At 42.2% G+C, this 16,383-nt stretch overlaps 1 protein-coding gene across 3 annotated transcripts in view; it reads left to right on the top strand.

The window, feature by feature from the left end:
• Positions 1 to 16,383, top strand: part of MYO1E (myosin IE) — a 114,609-nt gene that overhangs the window by 28,608 nt on the left and 69,618 nt on the right. Inside the window, exon 1 of one of the 3 annotated variants that reach the window (XM_061347522.1) lies at positions 2,114 to 2,158. The exons of 1 other annotated variant lie outside the window; for it this stretch is intronic. In XM_061347522.1, coding sequence (XP_061203506.1) covers positions 2,156 to 2,158 — 3 coding nt within the window. In that variant the 5' untranslated portion in view covers positions 2,114 to 2,155. Of the gene's footprint in view, positions 1 to 2,113; positions 2,159 to 2,248; positions 2,486 to 16,383 lie in introns of those variants that run through there. One more of the 3 variants, XM_061347523.1, reaches the window with a different exon arrangement.

Here is a 16,383-nt window from a genome sequence, read left to right as displayed (position 1 = left end):
TTTGGGAATTAGATCTTTATCATTAAAATAAGCAGATTTAAATGAATATGTTTAGAAGCATGAAAAGAGTTCATTGTAAACTCAGCTGTGCTTGGTACACACAGAGCTAAGCAAAGGTTCCTGCAGATGCAGAGCACTGATACCTTTGTCCCCACAATTTTTGTTGAAAACTGTCTTATAGTCCATCTAGAGTAGGTGGCCCCCAGCAACACCTGTAAACTGCAGTGAGCTCAGGACCAGTTTCTCCATTAGCTCTCCAGTGTGAATGCACTTTTTTACTCTCCTCCTACAGCCTAGTTTCTCTGCTTTTTTCATAACTTTTTTCATACAACATAGATGTTGTATGTAAGTAAACGCACATACATACAAATATGTCTGTCTTAAGAAAATTAACCTAGACATTAAAAAAGACCCGCATCCAAAGCAAATGGGAAAAAGCCTACCAAACCAGTATAGATTCTCTTTTGTTTTTCAGCCTTATATTCACTCTTGGGATTCTTACAGGATTGTTTTTTTCCCACCACTCTTTAGCAGTCTTATAAATTTATGTAACATTTCCATATTCAAATGAAATACTAGGCAAACTATTTTCGTCCTATTTCCATAAAATTGCTGTTACCTTCTGCTGGGAATCAAAGTGTGAAACTCGTGTGAAATTTTGCTCACTTCTAGCGTTATCTAGCATTATGTTTTACTTTAATAACTGTTGTAGCTCATATTCACCACCAATTACTTTCTCAATGAAAATACTTCCTACCTCTCGTATTGATGTCAGCTAACACACAATCCACTATGGAAATCCCAACCTTCACATGATCAGTAATCACACAGTGTTGTAAACCCAGCTGAGCTGAGGAAGTGTTTTGGTATTCTTCAAACCCAAGGATGAAGCATGCCCCCGGGGCTGTTGTGTTTCATCCAAACCACCAGTGTGTGGAGCCCAGGAAGGGGCCAGATTAACAGTTTAAATTTTGTCCCATTGTATCGAGCACATCAGGGCGGTTTGAATTTGTAACACGTCATCAGCAGTGTTTAACGTCTGCAGACTATCATGCTGATCCTGCTGCCCTTCCTCTGTTCGGGCAGGTCTCGCTGCAGATCCAGCACCTGCCCCAGAGAAGCCAGAGCAGCTCTCCAAAAAGTCGGAAGGGAATCCGCTTATACCTCATGTCTGTATTGATGTGGAAGCTGGTCTGTATTTTGTTTGTTTATAAAAACAAACAATAATAATGGACTAACTATGTTCTGTGTAAACCATTGGGGGTTTTCCCCCTGTAACTTTGTTTTTCAATAGGGAATGAACTAAACCGAGTAATATTTAATGAGGAAAACCAGGAACTACACCTATCGAGAGTGCTTTTCAAGGTGGTTCAGAAGCGATGTTAACAGATGACTCAGTGTCTGGCTGTTGTTATGACTGTTACATTATGGTATTCCCATTTTATTTATATTCTAGTTTAGGAGCGGCTGTTAGAAATCCGTGGAAGCCAACCAACCACAGGGCTTCGAGCCCGAGGAGGGCAGTTTGTTAGCAGGACTACAGCCCTCGGCTGTGGGTATCTTTACCTTGGTCCTTAACAAACGCAGTCCCCGGGACTTGCACTGATTGTGTTCTGCTCAGAACGACCATGAGCAGCACCGGGCGGACGGCAGCGGCCAGCGCCCGCGTTCGTTGCGTCTGTGTGCCCACAACCCGGCTCGTTTCATGCACCTCTGGCACCGGGTGCTCGGTGCTTCCCTAGGGGCTGCGGGTGCGCGGGGCGGAAGCGCCGGGGCCGGTGCCTGAGCCGGGACGTGCCGCGGGGGTGGCGGCGCGAGGGGGCGCACGCCGCCGCGCCGGGATTCCCTCAGGGGATGACGTCCCGGCGCGCGGCCATTGGCTGCGCCGCGGCGAGTTCTCCATTTATGGACACGCGGCGCGCGCGGGGCAGTAGTTCCCGCCGCCGCCTGCCTCCAGCTTTCCCCTGCTGGCGCGAGCGCCGCCGCTCGCGGGGCCGCTGTGCCCGCGCCGCCTGCGCCCCGCCCCGGCCGCGAGCTGCGCGCGCGGGGAAGGCGGGCTCGCTCCCTCCCTGCCCCCCCTCCCTCCGTTCTCCCGCCCGTCAGTCCCGGGGCGCCGGCGAGTCTGGGCAGAGCCGCGGGCAGCGGAGCCGCCGCGATGGTAAGCGCGGAGCGGGGCGGGCGCGGGTTGCTCGGGGGGGGGGGGTAGAGGGGCCGAGCAGTGGCTCTCGGCCCCCGCCTGCCGCGTCTGACCGTGCCCTGCCGGGAACGGGCCGCGGGCAGCGCTCTCTGCCCCGCGCCGCTCAGAGGGTGCGGTTGTGTAACCGGCGCCGTCGTGTGGGGAGCGGGGCCGAGCCAGGCACTTGCCGAGAAGCGGCCAGCCCCGGGGACCCCGGGCCAGTGTCGCCGCCGGGGCAACACGGGTAGCGCGTCCCGTCGTTTGCCGCCTATTGTGGTCTAAAGAGGCTTTGAGCGTTGGTGTCCTCAGGTAAGAAAAACTTGGTGCGAAGGTGGCGCCAAGGCGTTGTTGAACAACAGGTGACGCATCTGCGCTTCTAAGGGCGCTTCGTGAGGGGCTTCTGCCTGGGGACCAAGGAACTCGTGTCCCAGTAGCGGCGTCTGCTCCGGCCACCTGCGAGCGGGTGCCTGGCGTCCGGCGGCGGGAACACTTGACTTGGTACCGCAACCGCAGCTCCCGAAGCGGGTGTTCGGGTACGGCAGCTGCGGGTCCTGTTTCTTGAACGCCTGTTGTGATGAGGGGACGCGGTATCAGGCAAACGTACCGGTGCTAGGGTGAGGAAAAACTGAGCTTTAGGAGTTGAGCTCGATTTGTCTTTGGTGATTGACTCCTTATCATTGATAATAGCTTTCATAGTGAAGTAATCCGAATAATAATTAAGACTACCTGTTACTCAAGAACTTGGAGTCAGTAGTAAAAAAATCTCGTGTGACAATAAAGTAGGCTAACATCCATAACCCGAAAGTTAAGGTGCTTGGAAAGTTTTTGCATTATACCTGCTAAAGCTTAACTAAGGTTAAGTTTTGAAGACTGACCCAACTTAGTGCTTGTGTATTCAGCGCTTTACTGACTTAAATGCAGTATTAGCTTGTGCCCTTTGCTCTCAGTGTCTTTGGAAGGATGTCCCTCCTATTGCCCGTGCCTGTGTTTTCACTTCCTGAGGCAAGCACCGTTGTCTCTTCGCACCTATGTTGAGCACAGGTCTCTGATTTAAATAAAGCATTGCAGAGGCTAGGAAACTAAAACTTCTGTCATAGCCAGCCATAGCAATACCTTCAGCTCTCACTGTCCTGTTGCTGGTAAGGAGCTTTGACTGAGGCATATGTGTTGCTTCTTGAGTTGATTGTTTAGCCAGGTGGTTCAGATCAACCTTTGCTCCTCAGTACTGGTTCCCGTGGTCACAGGCACCTGTGGCACCTTCAGACTTCCTGGTAGAGATGATGTGTCATTGTCTAGGTTGCTGACATGTTAAATGGGATGGAAATACTTGGTGTAGGTCCTTCAGAGGTGTCCACCTGTTAATAATACTTTGAGAACAGTGAGTCTACTAGTTGATCTGCTGTGGATCCATTAATTGATTTTTAAGGAAAGGTTTTAATCAAAATACAGTTCTTGTAAGTATATATAACTAATTGGTAGGATATTCAACAAGTTTTACTTTATCCAAGTAAAACAACTGTTTTTTTCCATAAGATACCAGTTTCATAGAACTGTTCAGGCAGTTACTCTCCAGCTTTTAATTTGATACTTAAGTAGTCTTGAATTAATCTTTTCACTGTGAGATCTCAAGCTAATGTGAACTGCATTTTTAAAGACTGTTCAAAAGGAATAATTACAACAAACCCAGAAAAGATTATTTTTAAAAGTGCTAATTAAGAATTATGCCCAAATAAATGTTTGATAACCATGGGAAGGTAGTATTTTGTAGCTTAGCTGGCAGAAGGATTGCCTGGCAGCACTTACAGGAACTGCTTACAAACATGATTCACACTACTAATATCCTGAAACTTTATGCTCATTCTCAGTGCTCTATGAAAAAAGTCACATTATTTCTTTTATTCTTGTCTTGACAGTTTTGACTGGGGGAGTGCAGGGGGCAAAATGTCAAAGGAGTGCTTTGTGTTCTCTAATTGAAGGGGTTTTTCTGCTATTTTGTCTCTGTAGACCTTAGAGAGACCTTTTGCTGTTCTGGCAGGGCCCACAGTGAAGGGTGCTGAGTTACCATTAACATAGCTGTAGTTGTTTCATGCTTCTCAGGTAGTCTCATATGGCAGAGCACAGAGGTGATGCTGGTGTATATGTTCTTTCAGTAGTCTCTGTGTGGTGGTGCACTGCCCCACTCAGGTGTGCTGGCTCTGTGCAACTTAGCAGTAGGACCTTTTCTGCTGGTTTGTTTTCTATCCAGATCAGCATCTATATCCAGGTAATAGTGTGGTTTCAGAGGTGCAGACATGGAATGGTGAGTGAGCTGTTTCATGGTTGTGTGCTGTAGTACAAGGTGGGAATGAGCAACAGTGGGACAAACTGCATTAAAGCTGACAGTTTTGGGGGACATGTGGCAGCTGTTGATTTTACTTATAATGTTTTTACTTTTGAAATGCATCCATTTCTTTCACTTTTGTTGTGGTTTAAGCCCAGCTAGCAACTAAGTGCGGTACCATGCAGCCACTTGCTCCTCAGTTGAAACAGTTTTATTTTTTTTAATTCAAAGTAAACCAGAGCCTCCGAACAGCTTACACAATACACAGGTTCAAAGACTTGCAAGTTGCAGGTAAGTGTAAAGTAGACCCACTCCAGTAAAGTAGTGGATCCCTAATGTTAGGAAACCTCTGTGAAACTAAGCTGGAACTTACTTGAAGTGAAATGTAACATCAGGTGCACTTTGTGGCTTTTGCTCTTTGCTTACTGTGAGTTTGGACCTTGGTAATGTCATTAGGTAGTTCATGGAGGTGCATTGGAGGATCTTTTAGAGTTGGATAGGGAATCTGTATTGTGTTACAAAAACTCGTCACATTAATGTGACATGATCTTGAACCTTTCATTTAAAGTAGCTCCGTAGTCTTCAGGGAAAGATTGTTCCTCAGGGCGCTGTGAGCTTTAAGGATGAAAGATGGAACATTCATCAGCAAACATAATACTGTTTATATGGCATAAACTGCTACCATTTTTATAACAGGCAAACAGCAAAAGGCAAAACCAAATAAACACCCCAGGAACAACCCACCAGTGATCAACTTTGTCTGCTTTTGCGTGATCTTTGTATATTATCTCTACTTCAGTTTTGTACCACTTTGCTGGGGAGAGTGAGAGGGGAAAAACTCCAAGAGAAAGCAGGTTCAGCAGTATCTGGATTACCTCACAAACTGTTGAGCAAGCCGGGGTTGTCCAATTCCCTTAAAAAAAGAAGTGTTCATGTGTTGGTTTTAACCACATTTTCAATGCTAAACCTTTTTCTGTAGCACCACAGCCTGTTTTATCTTGGTATATTTGTGTCTTCCTGTTTCTACATCTTCAACAAAGATGGAAGATGATTCGTAAGAAGGAACCTTTAACAGTTCAACATAACTTGGTAACACTAGTGGTCAGATACTTATAGCCCAATCCATGAAGATGTTGGGGATGTCTTGATTAGTTGTAGTACCTGTAAAAGTTTGAAGAAATGAAAATTACTCAACTTGGCCTGAAGGGACTTGCTAGCCTTTAGGATTTGGTCCTAAAATAGCTAATGTGTGATGTGAACCTCACTATTTTAAGTCTTTTCCTGCAAGAAAATCAAGGCACTGATGCTTCTGTGTTGGAAGGGTGCTTTTCTGTCTGGTGCTGCAGACAGCAGCATAAGCTCAAACCTTGCTCTCTGCCAAATGTGGAATAGTAGAGAGGGTAACAGCATGTGCTTTGCATTATGTCTAGAGGTGCATTAGTGGAAAAATCTTCCAGCTGTATGGTGTTTGTCTGGCCAATCTATAAAACACAGTAGCGTGGTCAATAGCAAAGTTAGTGATTCATACTTGTGTTTTGTTTACGGGTTTACATTGTGTGCATCCTTCACTCTTTCTTTCTAGTTTAGTTCTCTACAATGGTTTATTCATATCTTGTGTGTATTGGAGAGCTTTTTCAAGTAACACTGATTTATGCAGAGTGTTACCTAAATGGAGTTTTTGCAGCTGAAAACTGGGCACATAATTGTATATGTATACATGTTTTAAGCATTTTTCTCATAACTTGTTTTGCCTTACGCAGTTGTGGTTTTTCCCCCCCCTCCATATGTAACGACGTTGTTGTGAAGTAAATGGGATGACAATGCTATTAGTAGTTTAACTAAATTATTTGCAGCCATTTTTGCCTAACTTGAAGGGATAACCTGCTCCAGTCTTAGTTGCTGCATGTGTGGAATGAGGAAAGCTAGAATGAGCTTATTAGAGCCTTTGTGATAGCTAACCAGTGAAATGTTACCAAGCTTTTACTGAGTTCTCAGTAAAATCCTAGTAATCATTTCAGTTGAAAAAGACCTTCCATTTCATCAACTGCAACCATTAACCCAATAGTGCCAAGTCCACCACTAAGCCATGTCACTTAGTGCTACATTTACATATCTTTTAAATACCTCCAGGGAGGGTGACTCAACCTCAACCAGTTCCCTGGGCAGCCTGTTCCAGTGCTTGAGAACTCTTTGGGTGAAGAACAGTTTTTTTCCCAGATATCCAATCTAAACCTCCCATGGTGCAACTTGAAGCAGTTTCCTCTCATCCTGTCACTTCTCATCTTAATGTGGGAAGTACGTTTCCTTGCTTGAAACACTAAGAAGTTGCACATCTCTTTAGAGAAGTCTTCTCAGCCCCTTTTGTAATAATTTAAAATATCTTTCATTCATAAATACCAGTTTACTCTCTTCCTACTTTTAGGAGCTAATCTAAAATTGACATCAATCTAACTGATCATGCACTGATCTTTTGCAAGTTACATCAAAGAATAAAGGTTTTTGTACTCTCCTGTTCCTAGCTTTAACATAAGGAATCAGAAATACTTGCATGTTTAGAATTATCTTCTAATATAGCATGCATGTATTATTAATGTATAGACAGAGAACATGTAAATAAACGTCTTCAGACTTACAGAAGAACCCTTTATGTCAGTAAAACCTAATTAGTTTTAGTTGGTGCATCTGATGAGGAAGTGAGCAAAAAGGTAAGAGGTAATCTTTCCTCCTCAGCTTCTAGCTCTTACACTTTTCCAAGGACCCTGGGTAACCACAGGAGTGAGCTTACTATAGCTCTATGAGGACTTCTGACACAGATTGCTGTAGTTCTGCTGATAGAGACTAACTTGGGATTGGCCTCTTAAGTTGTCAGGTTTTTGCCTCCCCTTTGGTTCTGATTGTTGCCACAATATGTGGCTTGTAAATGACAAACTGATCGGCTTTCCTTTTCAGATTTGTAAACTGGTATTGTAATGAAGTGCTTAAGTCTCCTTTTTTTTTTTTTTGGGAAGCTGAATTCAGTATCTGGATGGTGTGTGGCTACTGGAAAGCAATAAGAGCTATGTTATAAAGGGATTTTACACCTAATTAAAAAAGGTTTTGTTCTAGCAGTGGACAGTGCAAGAATAGAGGGAGTAAAACCAAAGAAGCAGTTCTCAGAACTGACGAGAGAGTGTGTGTATTTTACAAAAGTAAGGCAACAGCAAACACAGAAATTGCTAGACTTTGGCAAGAAAGGGTCGCTACCTTTTGAATGAAGGCACTCTGTACTATCTAAACTTCATTGAATATGGGCAGCAAAAGTTTACATCAGTGTAAAGGCTAAACCTGAGGAAAATCAAGCTACGGTTCTGTTGGACATTTTCTCACCTGTTGGTAATTGTTCAGTTCCTCATTATCCTATTGTCTGTCAAGGGGCTTTTCTGGCCTATTCCTATTACTCCTGTGGAAGTGTCTTCCACTCCCCTTATCTCCTCTCTACCACTTGTGTATAAGTACTGCTGGTGTATAGGCTGCTTGCTAATTTTTGAAACTGGTGTAGCCAAAGGACTTCGTTAGCTGTTGTATTTTGTTTGACTTCTATTATTTCTACTACATGGATATAGAAGTATTTACAAATATCAGAGAAACATGGCAGAAAGTAGAGAGGAATTTTTCCTCCCTATCTTATGATCAGAACCGAGAGCTGTCTCTTACTCTGATAAGTTGTTTAGGCATTCACCTCACCTAATCATTAAGACTCTTGTGTAATCTTAGCCTCCTTCTGCCCTTCTGGGGGAGCTTGGGTGCGAGGAGCTTCTGTTTCAGTCAGACCTTCCTGGGCTCAGTTGGGTCTTTCCCATCTCCCGATCCCTTCCCCACATTCCTGAGATGCCAGTCACTGTCCTGCCCAGGAAGTACAGCTGTCCTCATCTTCTGACTCATCCTCATCTTCTAGCTTTCCTACCCTCCACCCACTGATTTCCACCCCTTCTACCCTCACCTCTTAAAAAATGCACATGCCCTTTGGGGAGACCAGGTGTGCAGTCATGTCCTGGCAGTGTATGGGCTCTGTTCTCTCTGCTTGACTAAGTTATTTAATTGAAACCGAAAAATCAAAGTGGTATTGGTAACTGGAGCTCAAGTCAGATTTATCAAAAGTGATGCTTATTGAGAAGCATACTTAAGATGCACTTTAAAGTATGAAGACTTGCCTACTAACATAACTTACTAAATTCAATAACTAATTGTGAACTTTAAACCCAGGTGTTAGCAGATCTGAAGCATGCTTTGTGAATGACACAGTTCTGAAAGTGTATAAGGAACTATAAAACAGGTCTGGTGCTTTACTCTCCTGTCATCTGGGTCATTCTTTAGCTGCCAGAAGTGTCTCTGGTGAAAGTTACTTCTGCCTGTCAAGGGTAATAGTACAAAAGGTGACTGCTTTATACTCTTGGGGTAGCACGATGATAGAGCTTTGTTTAGCCTACTTCATCAAAGAAGGGAACATAAATGGTTTATGCAAAAGCATGTGCTTCTAGAAGCTATTTTTGTGCTTTGTTCTGCAATCTGAAGTCTAAATAAGAGGTTTTTGTTGGCATCCTTCAAACAGGACTAGCAGTCTAGCTGCACTTGTGCCTGTACAGGAAGCGTGAGGGTTTTTTTTCCTTGCCAGCTCAGAACCACTCACTGAATCACCTTCATCAGCTGAGCCTGAGTCTGTAACCAGTTTTCGGTCAGCCTTGTCTAATTTAAGTGTTGAAGTCATACGCAAGTCTGAACAGTGCAGCCTGATACCCTTTATAAAACATGTTGAATGTTCTTGACACATGAATTTAAAATCTTCCCTGCTTGTGACTTCTGAAATAATGTGCTGCCAGATGTTTGATCCTGCACCTAGGACAGTCTTATGTTTTCAGTCTGACATTCCACAACGTTTGTGAGCCTTGACATTCTAGGCAGTTTACCAGTGTGGGCTGTTATCTTTTGCAGTGATTTATGTCTTTTCCTGTGCTTTGAGTTGTATATTGCTAATAGCAAAAATACAGGAAGACAGAAGTTGGGACCTCTTGTCAGTAATATATATGCAGCGCCAAGCAGTAGTCAAGAAGTTGTCTCATCTTGTTTTGTTTTTTTCTTCTGCTTTGAAGGATGCAAGTCTGCACAAATGCTTAAGTGCTTCCAAATTTGCTTTTGCAGTAACTCTTAACTCAATGTTATTCCCAGCTTTGTAAAGAAGTACACTGGTACAGAGTGTATTTAATTGTTAAAAAATGCAATCAAGTCATTTGAAGTCCTTTGAGTTGTAACCCCTGTACACTCTGATAGGTTGTTTGATACAAAAGCACTACGGATGTGGGGGGTTAGTAGGGAGATTCCAAGACCAAAAGTTTACCTAGGTATTCTAAACGTATATATGTGCAGCATTAGCTTTCTGTTAGCTGTTAGGCTTTGAGCTGTTGTAGTTCTTCTGGTATGTACTTGCATGTACACCTTCTGATCACTCAGGTTTTGAACTATTGTATTGCAGATGTTTTGGTATGTGAACTGAAAATACTTCGTTTGTTAAGTGAAAGCAGTGTTCTTGAGGCATATTGAAGGAGTGCTTTCATTAAACCTAATCTTAAAAGCCTTTTCATGGTACTCAAAAGCAAGTGCATACTTTTATGTTTGAGTATTTGTTTTTTCTTTCAATATTTGAGAAGAATTTGATTTCTGTTAATCATGAAAGAATTAGTTTTCCTGCACTACATCCCCAGCTGCATGCAGTACATACCTAAAGCAAGAGAAATGTGCGAAAGGATTTATAACAGTAATTCAAAACAGTCATACTTACACTACAGATGTACTGGGGATTTCGGATTTTGTGAGATTCATTCCAGAAAGGATATAAAGCTACAAAACCACTCATCCTTGCTTTCTGAACACAGAGGTATTAGCTATCTACATAGTCTGAATTAATAAGTAATTGTACAGTATCTTCTGCTAAGGGAAGTTAAACATGGATTTTGCATAATTGGTTCCACTGTTTTGGTATTTCCACTTCCAGATTGCTACCTAAATACGATTTTGAAGGAACTGTAGTAATAGGATGTGGTCATGTAGGGGAAAACCTAATTAGTTATGGGAATCATCATTGAATTAGACTTGTATCTTATTTAGTTCTATCATTTTTTGTTGATTCTTAATGGTACAGTTTGTATGGAAGCAAGCTAGACTGACACACAACTCCTGTCAGGAGTCTTCTGATATCTTTCCTGCCATAATCTGAATAATAAATTTGGATACTGTGGGATCTGATGTATTACATGATTGTATTACATATCTCTTCTGTACCATATGCTATCTGCTGACGTTCTTGTGTAAACTTGATAGTTTTTGAATTCTGAATTGCTTTAAAAAAAACCACAAGTATTTGACTTTAGCAAGTAAAATACAGTAGTCCACTAAGAACAGAATTCCTTCAGCTAGATTTTATTTTTCTCCATTAAAAACTGTTTATGCATAGTCATGTTTCCAGGGCTTGAAGCTGTATTGTTGGTAGTCTCCAAAGCCTTTTTCAGTGCTTCCCCTCAACTCTAAATATATACACTGAGAGCGACTATATTGGTTAAGAATTGCTACATTCAGCAAACCAAAAATTCCTGTGAAAACATTCTGGTCCTTGAAGTGGAAAAGTCAAAACAACTTCCCAGGATAGGGCGATTCAGATGGTTTTTAGGTTTCTAGGATACCCTAGCTGTTCTTTGGGTAGCCTGGAAGACTTGAATAGACTGGAATATAGTGACTTTTTGGAATTGCTGGGCTGTGGTGGAAGCGGAAGGTATAGGCCTACCTGCTGATACAGAGTAGCAGCTTAAATATGCTCAGATGTTTATGGCAAGAGAGATGAAAATGCATAACTGTCTCCTGAACTGTATCCAAACTGTTAGTTGTTTACTTGCTCCACAGTGGCTGTTGGCTTGGCAAAGCAGTTTTTTCCATCTTCTTGGGTAGTCAAGAATTCCTGATTACAGATGCTTAAAGCTCACATTCGCTAGATGCCTTAGTAAGGGGTGGAACTGGCACAGAGTGCTTTTGTGAGTAGGAATGCTTTTCTTCCAGGTAACAGATAGGGCTCAGTGGACCCCAGTGGGTTCATATTTGATGGCCAGTGTCACATTCCACTTACCAGTCCTTGAAGGCAAAGTCCCTGCAGGAACAATGTCTGAGAACCCTGTAAGGACTCAAGTTCTGTTCTGTTAGTGATGGTAGGTTATAGGAATAGACTTTCAGCAAATGCTCTTTGCTCTTGAAGTTGGAAGTGGAACTTCTACAGACTGTGCTGTTTGTGGGTTGTGTGTGGTGGTGTTTTTGTGTGGGTCTTTTGGCACTTCTCTCCTTTTTTGTAAGAAGTAGGTGCGACATGGGGGAAAAAGTGAAGTTGAATATTGTTTGTAACAAATAGAGGTCCTGTGTGGCACTGCTTATGTCTATGGAGGACTGACTTGAGGTTTGGCCTTATGAGCAAAAACTTGAGTTGTGTTTAAAGCAGAGTTGGGGAGGGCGGGAGAATAACTTCATTGTAAGAGAGGCCACTGCTTTTGCTGTTTCGAAGTGTTTCAGTTGTGTTTTGTCTCAGCATTGGGTTGCTATCCCCAAAGTTGAGGGCATGATCATTTTCAGATGAGAGGATAGGGACAGGTCATCATCAGAGCAAGTGAGATTAGGTGTACCTAACCAAGGGAAAGAGGACTTGGCAGTGCCTGAGTGTCCACTGTGTGGAACTTGAGATACCTGTTTCTACCGACCAAGTCTGGTTTCTTAAGCAGCTTAGATATTTGTTTATAACTGCATTACAGCACTATGAAATAGCTATCTGCATGGCAATAAAGGACTAGATCCAAGGTACTAAGGAAAATAAGTATTTGCCCAGTTTAATATATGCTTTAAGTAACAAATCGGTGTATATGGTATGTGGTTATTGAAACTTCATTTATGCAATTGAAATGGGCTCTGTTGTGGTTAAGAAAGGTGCATTCAATAATGGGAATTAATCTGTCCTAGCTTAAAGTTGCCTTCAAACACACAGAATATATATTCTCTACAGAACTGAATGCTGCCTCCACTTACCTTGGACTCCGTCTCAGGAATACGTTAAAAGTGTGCAAGCTTCTTTTGAGGCTCCGAAGTGGTTAAACTTCAGCAGCACACAGTAGTACAGAATGGATTACTTCATGGAGATAGTACTGTTGTTAACTGACAGTTTTAATATTGAAAGGAACACTTAGTTTACCAGTTCCTAGTGTCAGCTACCAGCTGACTGCTCCAGAAGTCTTAAAGCTGTTCCCATGAGTACTATTCTTTAAAGCTTTCCTAGTGGCTAATAGGAATTCTGGTTCCAGAGTTCTTAATGCCTGAAATACCAGCACACCCAGTCCACAGAGACCTGATCTCAATATGCAGAGTAAGTTCATGACCAGCAGTGGTTTCTTCCTGTAGTTTACTTTGTGTTTTTATTCTTGGTTCATTCTAGGAACACTGGAGAGGAAACAGAACAACAGTGGCTACTCATTGCCATATTTGGTGGTGTTCTAGACAAAGTGAACATCCTTCTTCACTAAAAGAGTGGTGATGCAGTGTTTGTGGACAGTCTGACCTCCTCAAACCATGGGTTAATCTTGGCAGGGTCACACCAGGTCTGTTTTCTTTGTAGCTGTCTACAGCATGAAGTGACAGTGATGTTAAGCAATTAGGTGGCACTGCTGCTGTCGATTAAGTAAGTGGCCTGCATCTTGACAATACTGGAAGCTTGTCTTTACATAGTTACAAGTCCTTGTTCTGTAGTAGAGATTCCATTGGTCTATACATTAGCAATGGTGCATTTTAAGTTACGAAGAGTTGGAAATAGTGTTGGCTACAAAGCACTTCTAGGGAAATGAACACAGGCTTTAATTGCTGGTAGTGAAAGAGGAAAAAATACTTAGAACATCAGTGTCAGTCGCACTTGATCCTTGGGTTGATGGTTTGTTTTTTTTTCCTTGAGACCAGTACTTGGGTAGGCTTATGTTGTATTCTGTATTCCCAATACAGATTTGAGGGGAACCCCAAGCTCTAAACCTGGTTTCCTGAACAGTCACTAGTAAAGCCATATTGAGAAAGAAGCAAATAATGGTGTACTCTAGAAATTACTGTGATCACTAGAAATGTAATCCATACTTCCTGCTAAAATAGTTACCTGCTGTTCCCATGCAATTCACCAGCAAAATACAAATTAATTATGTGACAGCAGGGTCTGATATTTTGGAGTCCTGTGCTTGGCCTCTTCTTGTTCTCAAGTGTTGCAATCTGTGCTTAAATTCAGACTGAGCAAATTTCAGCTGCATGTGTCAGACTGCCCAAAATAAAGCCAGTACGGATGTAGTCTTGACAGAACTAAAACCTGCCAATTCTGGCTAAGACAAGAGTGTCTGTAACCCACCCAGAAGAGCAGAACACAATACAAAATTTTAAATCCCTGTTTGGGTGATGTAGGAAAAGTTTATAGCTAAAACAGCTTTTATCCAGTCCTTTCGTGGAAAGGAATTTAAGAACTGTTTATTCTGAAAACAGTCTGAACAGTGTGAAAGATGACAAGTGCTGAAGCAAGTATATTTGGGCTGGATTGACGGTACAGCCTGTACCCTTAGTGCATAGGCAGATAACTTCATAAAGTTTTTGCTGTCACTAAGGATGTTCTGATGAATCTGTTCTGAAGGGAGTTGAATGTAATGGAGAAGTGTGCTTGTTACCACAATTAATGAATTACTCATGACTAGCTACTTAGTCTGACACACTTCAAGAGTGTTCACCGACTGAAATCAGGTTTTCTTTTGTTCAGATAATTTCTTAATGATAGAGGCTGAGGCATTTTTGCACCTGAGGCCAATAAGTAACTTTTTCACTTGACTTATCTGGTACATGGGTCTGTACTCAGCAGAATACATCCAAAATTGAATAAGCAGTTAGTAGGCTTATCCTGCTACTGTATGGTAGAATTTTTCTTCATGCCCTGTGTGGCTAGAGTGGGACTACAAGGGACAAAGCATGGTGAACTGCTCCCATCAGTTTGATTGTAACCTGCTTATTGTGGTTTGTATTTGATCTCTGATCTCCAGAACAATTAAATAGCTGATAACTTAGTATGGGGGAAAAGAGACTTCAATCAAAAATACCAGTGGTAACTTACTACTGTTCTAGAATGGGAGTTCTTCCTAGTCTAAGCTTCAAAATATGCTGGAGCATCAGTAATAGGGATGTTAACTCTCTGTTGTAAGGTAGCGAGGGCATGAATTTTACATCTGAAGCAAACAGTGTGTCGGAAAAATATCTTTTTTTTTTTTTTAATTTCAAAATTATTTTACCTGGGGACTACATTTAGATCTTAGAAGTCAAGGTTGCTGCTGGGTTTTGTTTGTTTGGTTGGTTCTTTTGTTGGGATTTTTTTGTTTTGGGTTGGTCTGGTTTTTCCCCCCAGGGGTTTGAAAGTATTTTGTCCTGCTGCTCTCTACAGATGTAAAGTAGTAGGCTAACTATAAAGTTAAATCCTGTTGCTGTTTGTTCATTGAGAGTGCAGGTGTACAAACAGGAAAAGAAAAAACAAAGGGGAAGTTAATATCATCTGACTGCCAAAACAATAAAGTGCCAATTCAGTAGCTAAAATTATGTTCAAACTGGTAACAGGATACAGTGAACAATGAAGAATGTTTTTGACATTTTAAGAATGCTTGTAGCTAGATGTGTCCTTTTAGGGCTTGTTTTTCAATTATTCTTGACCAGTTGAAACTCTCGAGGGAGGTAGAAGTCTACCTCATTGAAATGAACCTACTTACTACTTCCACATCATATCTCAATGAGATGCATAGTCACTCATTTCATTCTTGGTATTTTTGAAGACTTGGGAATATAATCAAGGACTAAAACTACTCAGGGTTTTAAGCTTGGAGGGGGTGTTTTTGTGGTGTGTTTGGCTTTTTGTTGGGTTGTTTTGTTATTTTTTTTTTCTCCCCTTTGTTTTAAGTCAGGGCAAGTGAGGACATGTATCAGAACTGGCAGGTGGGGGAGTGCTTTCTGTTCTGTACATTTGCTACTGTGGCTGTAATAAACCTAACTGTTTTCCCCTTCATTCCTGTTCCTGTCTTCCACTCTGTAGTGTGACAGTGTGCAAAACCTCACTGATGTACCAAAGGTGTGCAGTCTCTCCCTCCTTTTCCCCCTTTCTCCCTCTGTTTTGTTCTGGTGCTATTTTAATAAGGAAGTATTGGCGAAAATAGCTAAGGGGCTTATTCCTAATGACTGCCTGTGGTATCTCCGTTGTTGAGCTCTCATAAGAGCTTAAATAATTGATAGTGTGTGAGAAGTCTAGAATCCTCTGCTGGTTTTGACAGGCAGTGTATCCAAACTACTTTGTGTCCTCTCTGACAAAGTATGACTTTGCCCACAATAGGCTGAGTGACAGATCCTGCTTTCTCAAGTAGGAAAGAGAACAAGGGGAATAAACCTAAGAGGTAATGGTGGCATGGTGTGTGTTGGTGACATGGTGGGATCCTAGTCTGATCTAGGCAAGCTGCTTCCAACTTTAATGTGAAGTTCTGCTCCTTCAGTTCTACCATAGTACTCTTTCCATCTGTTTATAAGCCTTCAGTATTACTAATGAAACTGGTTCAGTCTACCATGGTCTCTGGTTCTGACCTTGCATAGGAAACACATGCTTGTCATCATTCCCATTGATTATCTGTGTGACTTGAAATGCTTGGTTGGCCTGACTCTGTGGCCTTAGTTCTTGGCTTCTGCACTTGTCTTTCACAAGCTCTCCCTTCTATATCTTTTAACTTTCAGCAGTCCTCTGTCTTCAGCTGCAAATCCCAAAGGACATGCTTCACTTAGTTCCAGA

Source organism: Neopsephotus bourkii, unplaced genomic scaffold (assembly GCF_033783945.1).
Source record: "Neopsephotus bourkii isolate Nb327-2 ecotype Australia unplaced genomic scaffold, CSIRO-AGI_Nbou_v1 NB_318, whole genome shotgun sequence".
Classification (NCBI taxonomy): Eukaryota; Metazoa; Chordata; class Aves; order Psittaciformes; family Psittacidae; genus Neopsephotus; species Neopsephotus bourkii.
Note: the sequence above shows the minus strand (reverse complement) of the source record. Positions and strands in the feature narration are given on the sequence as shown.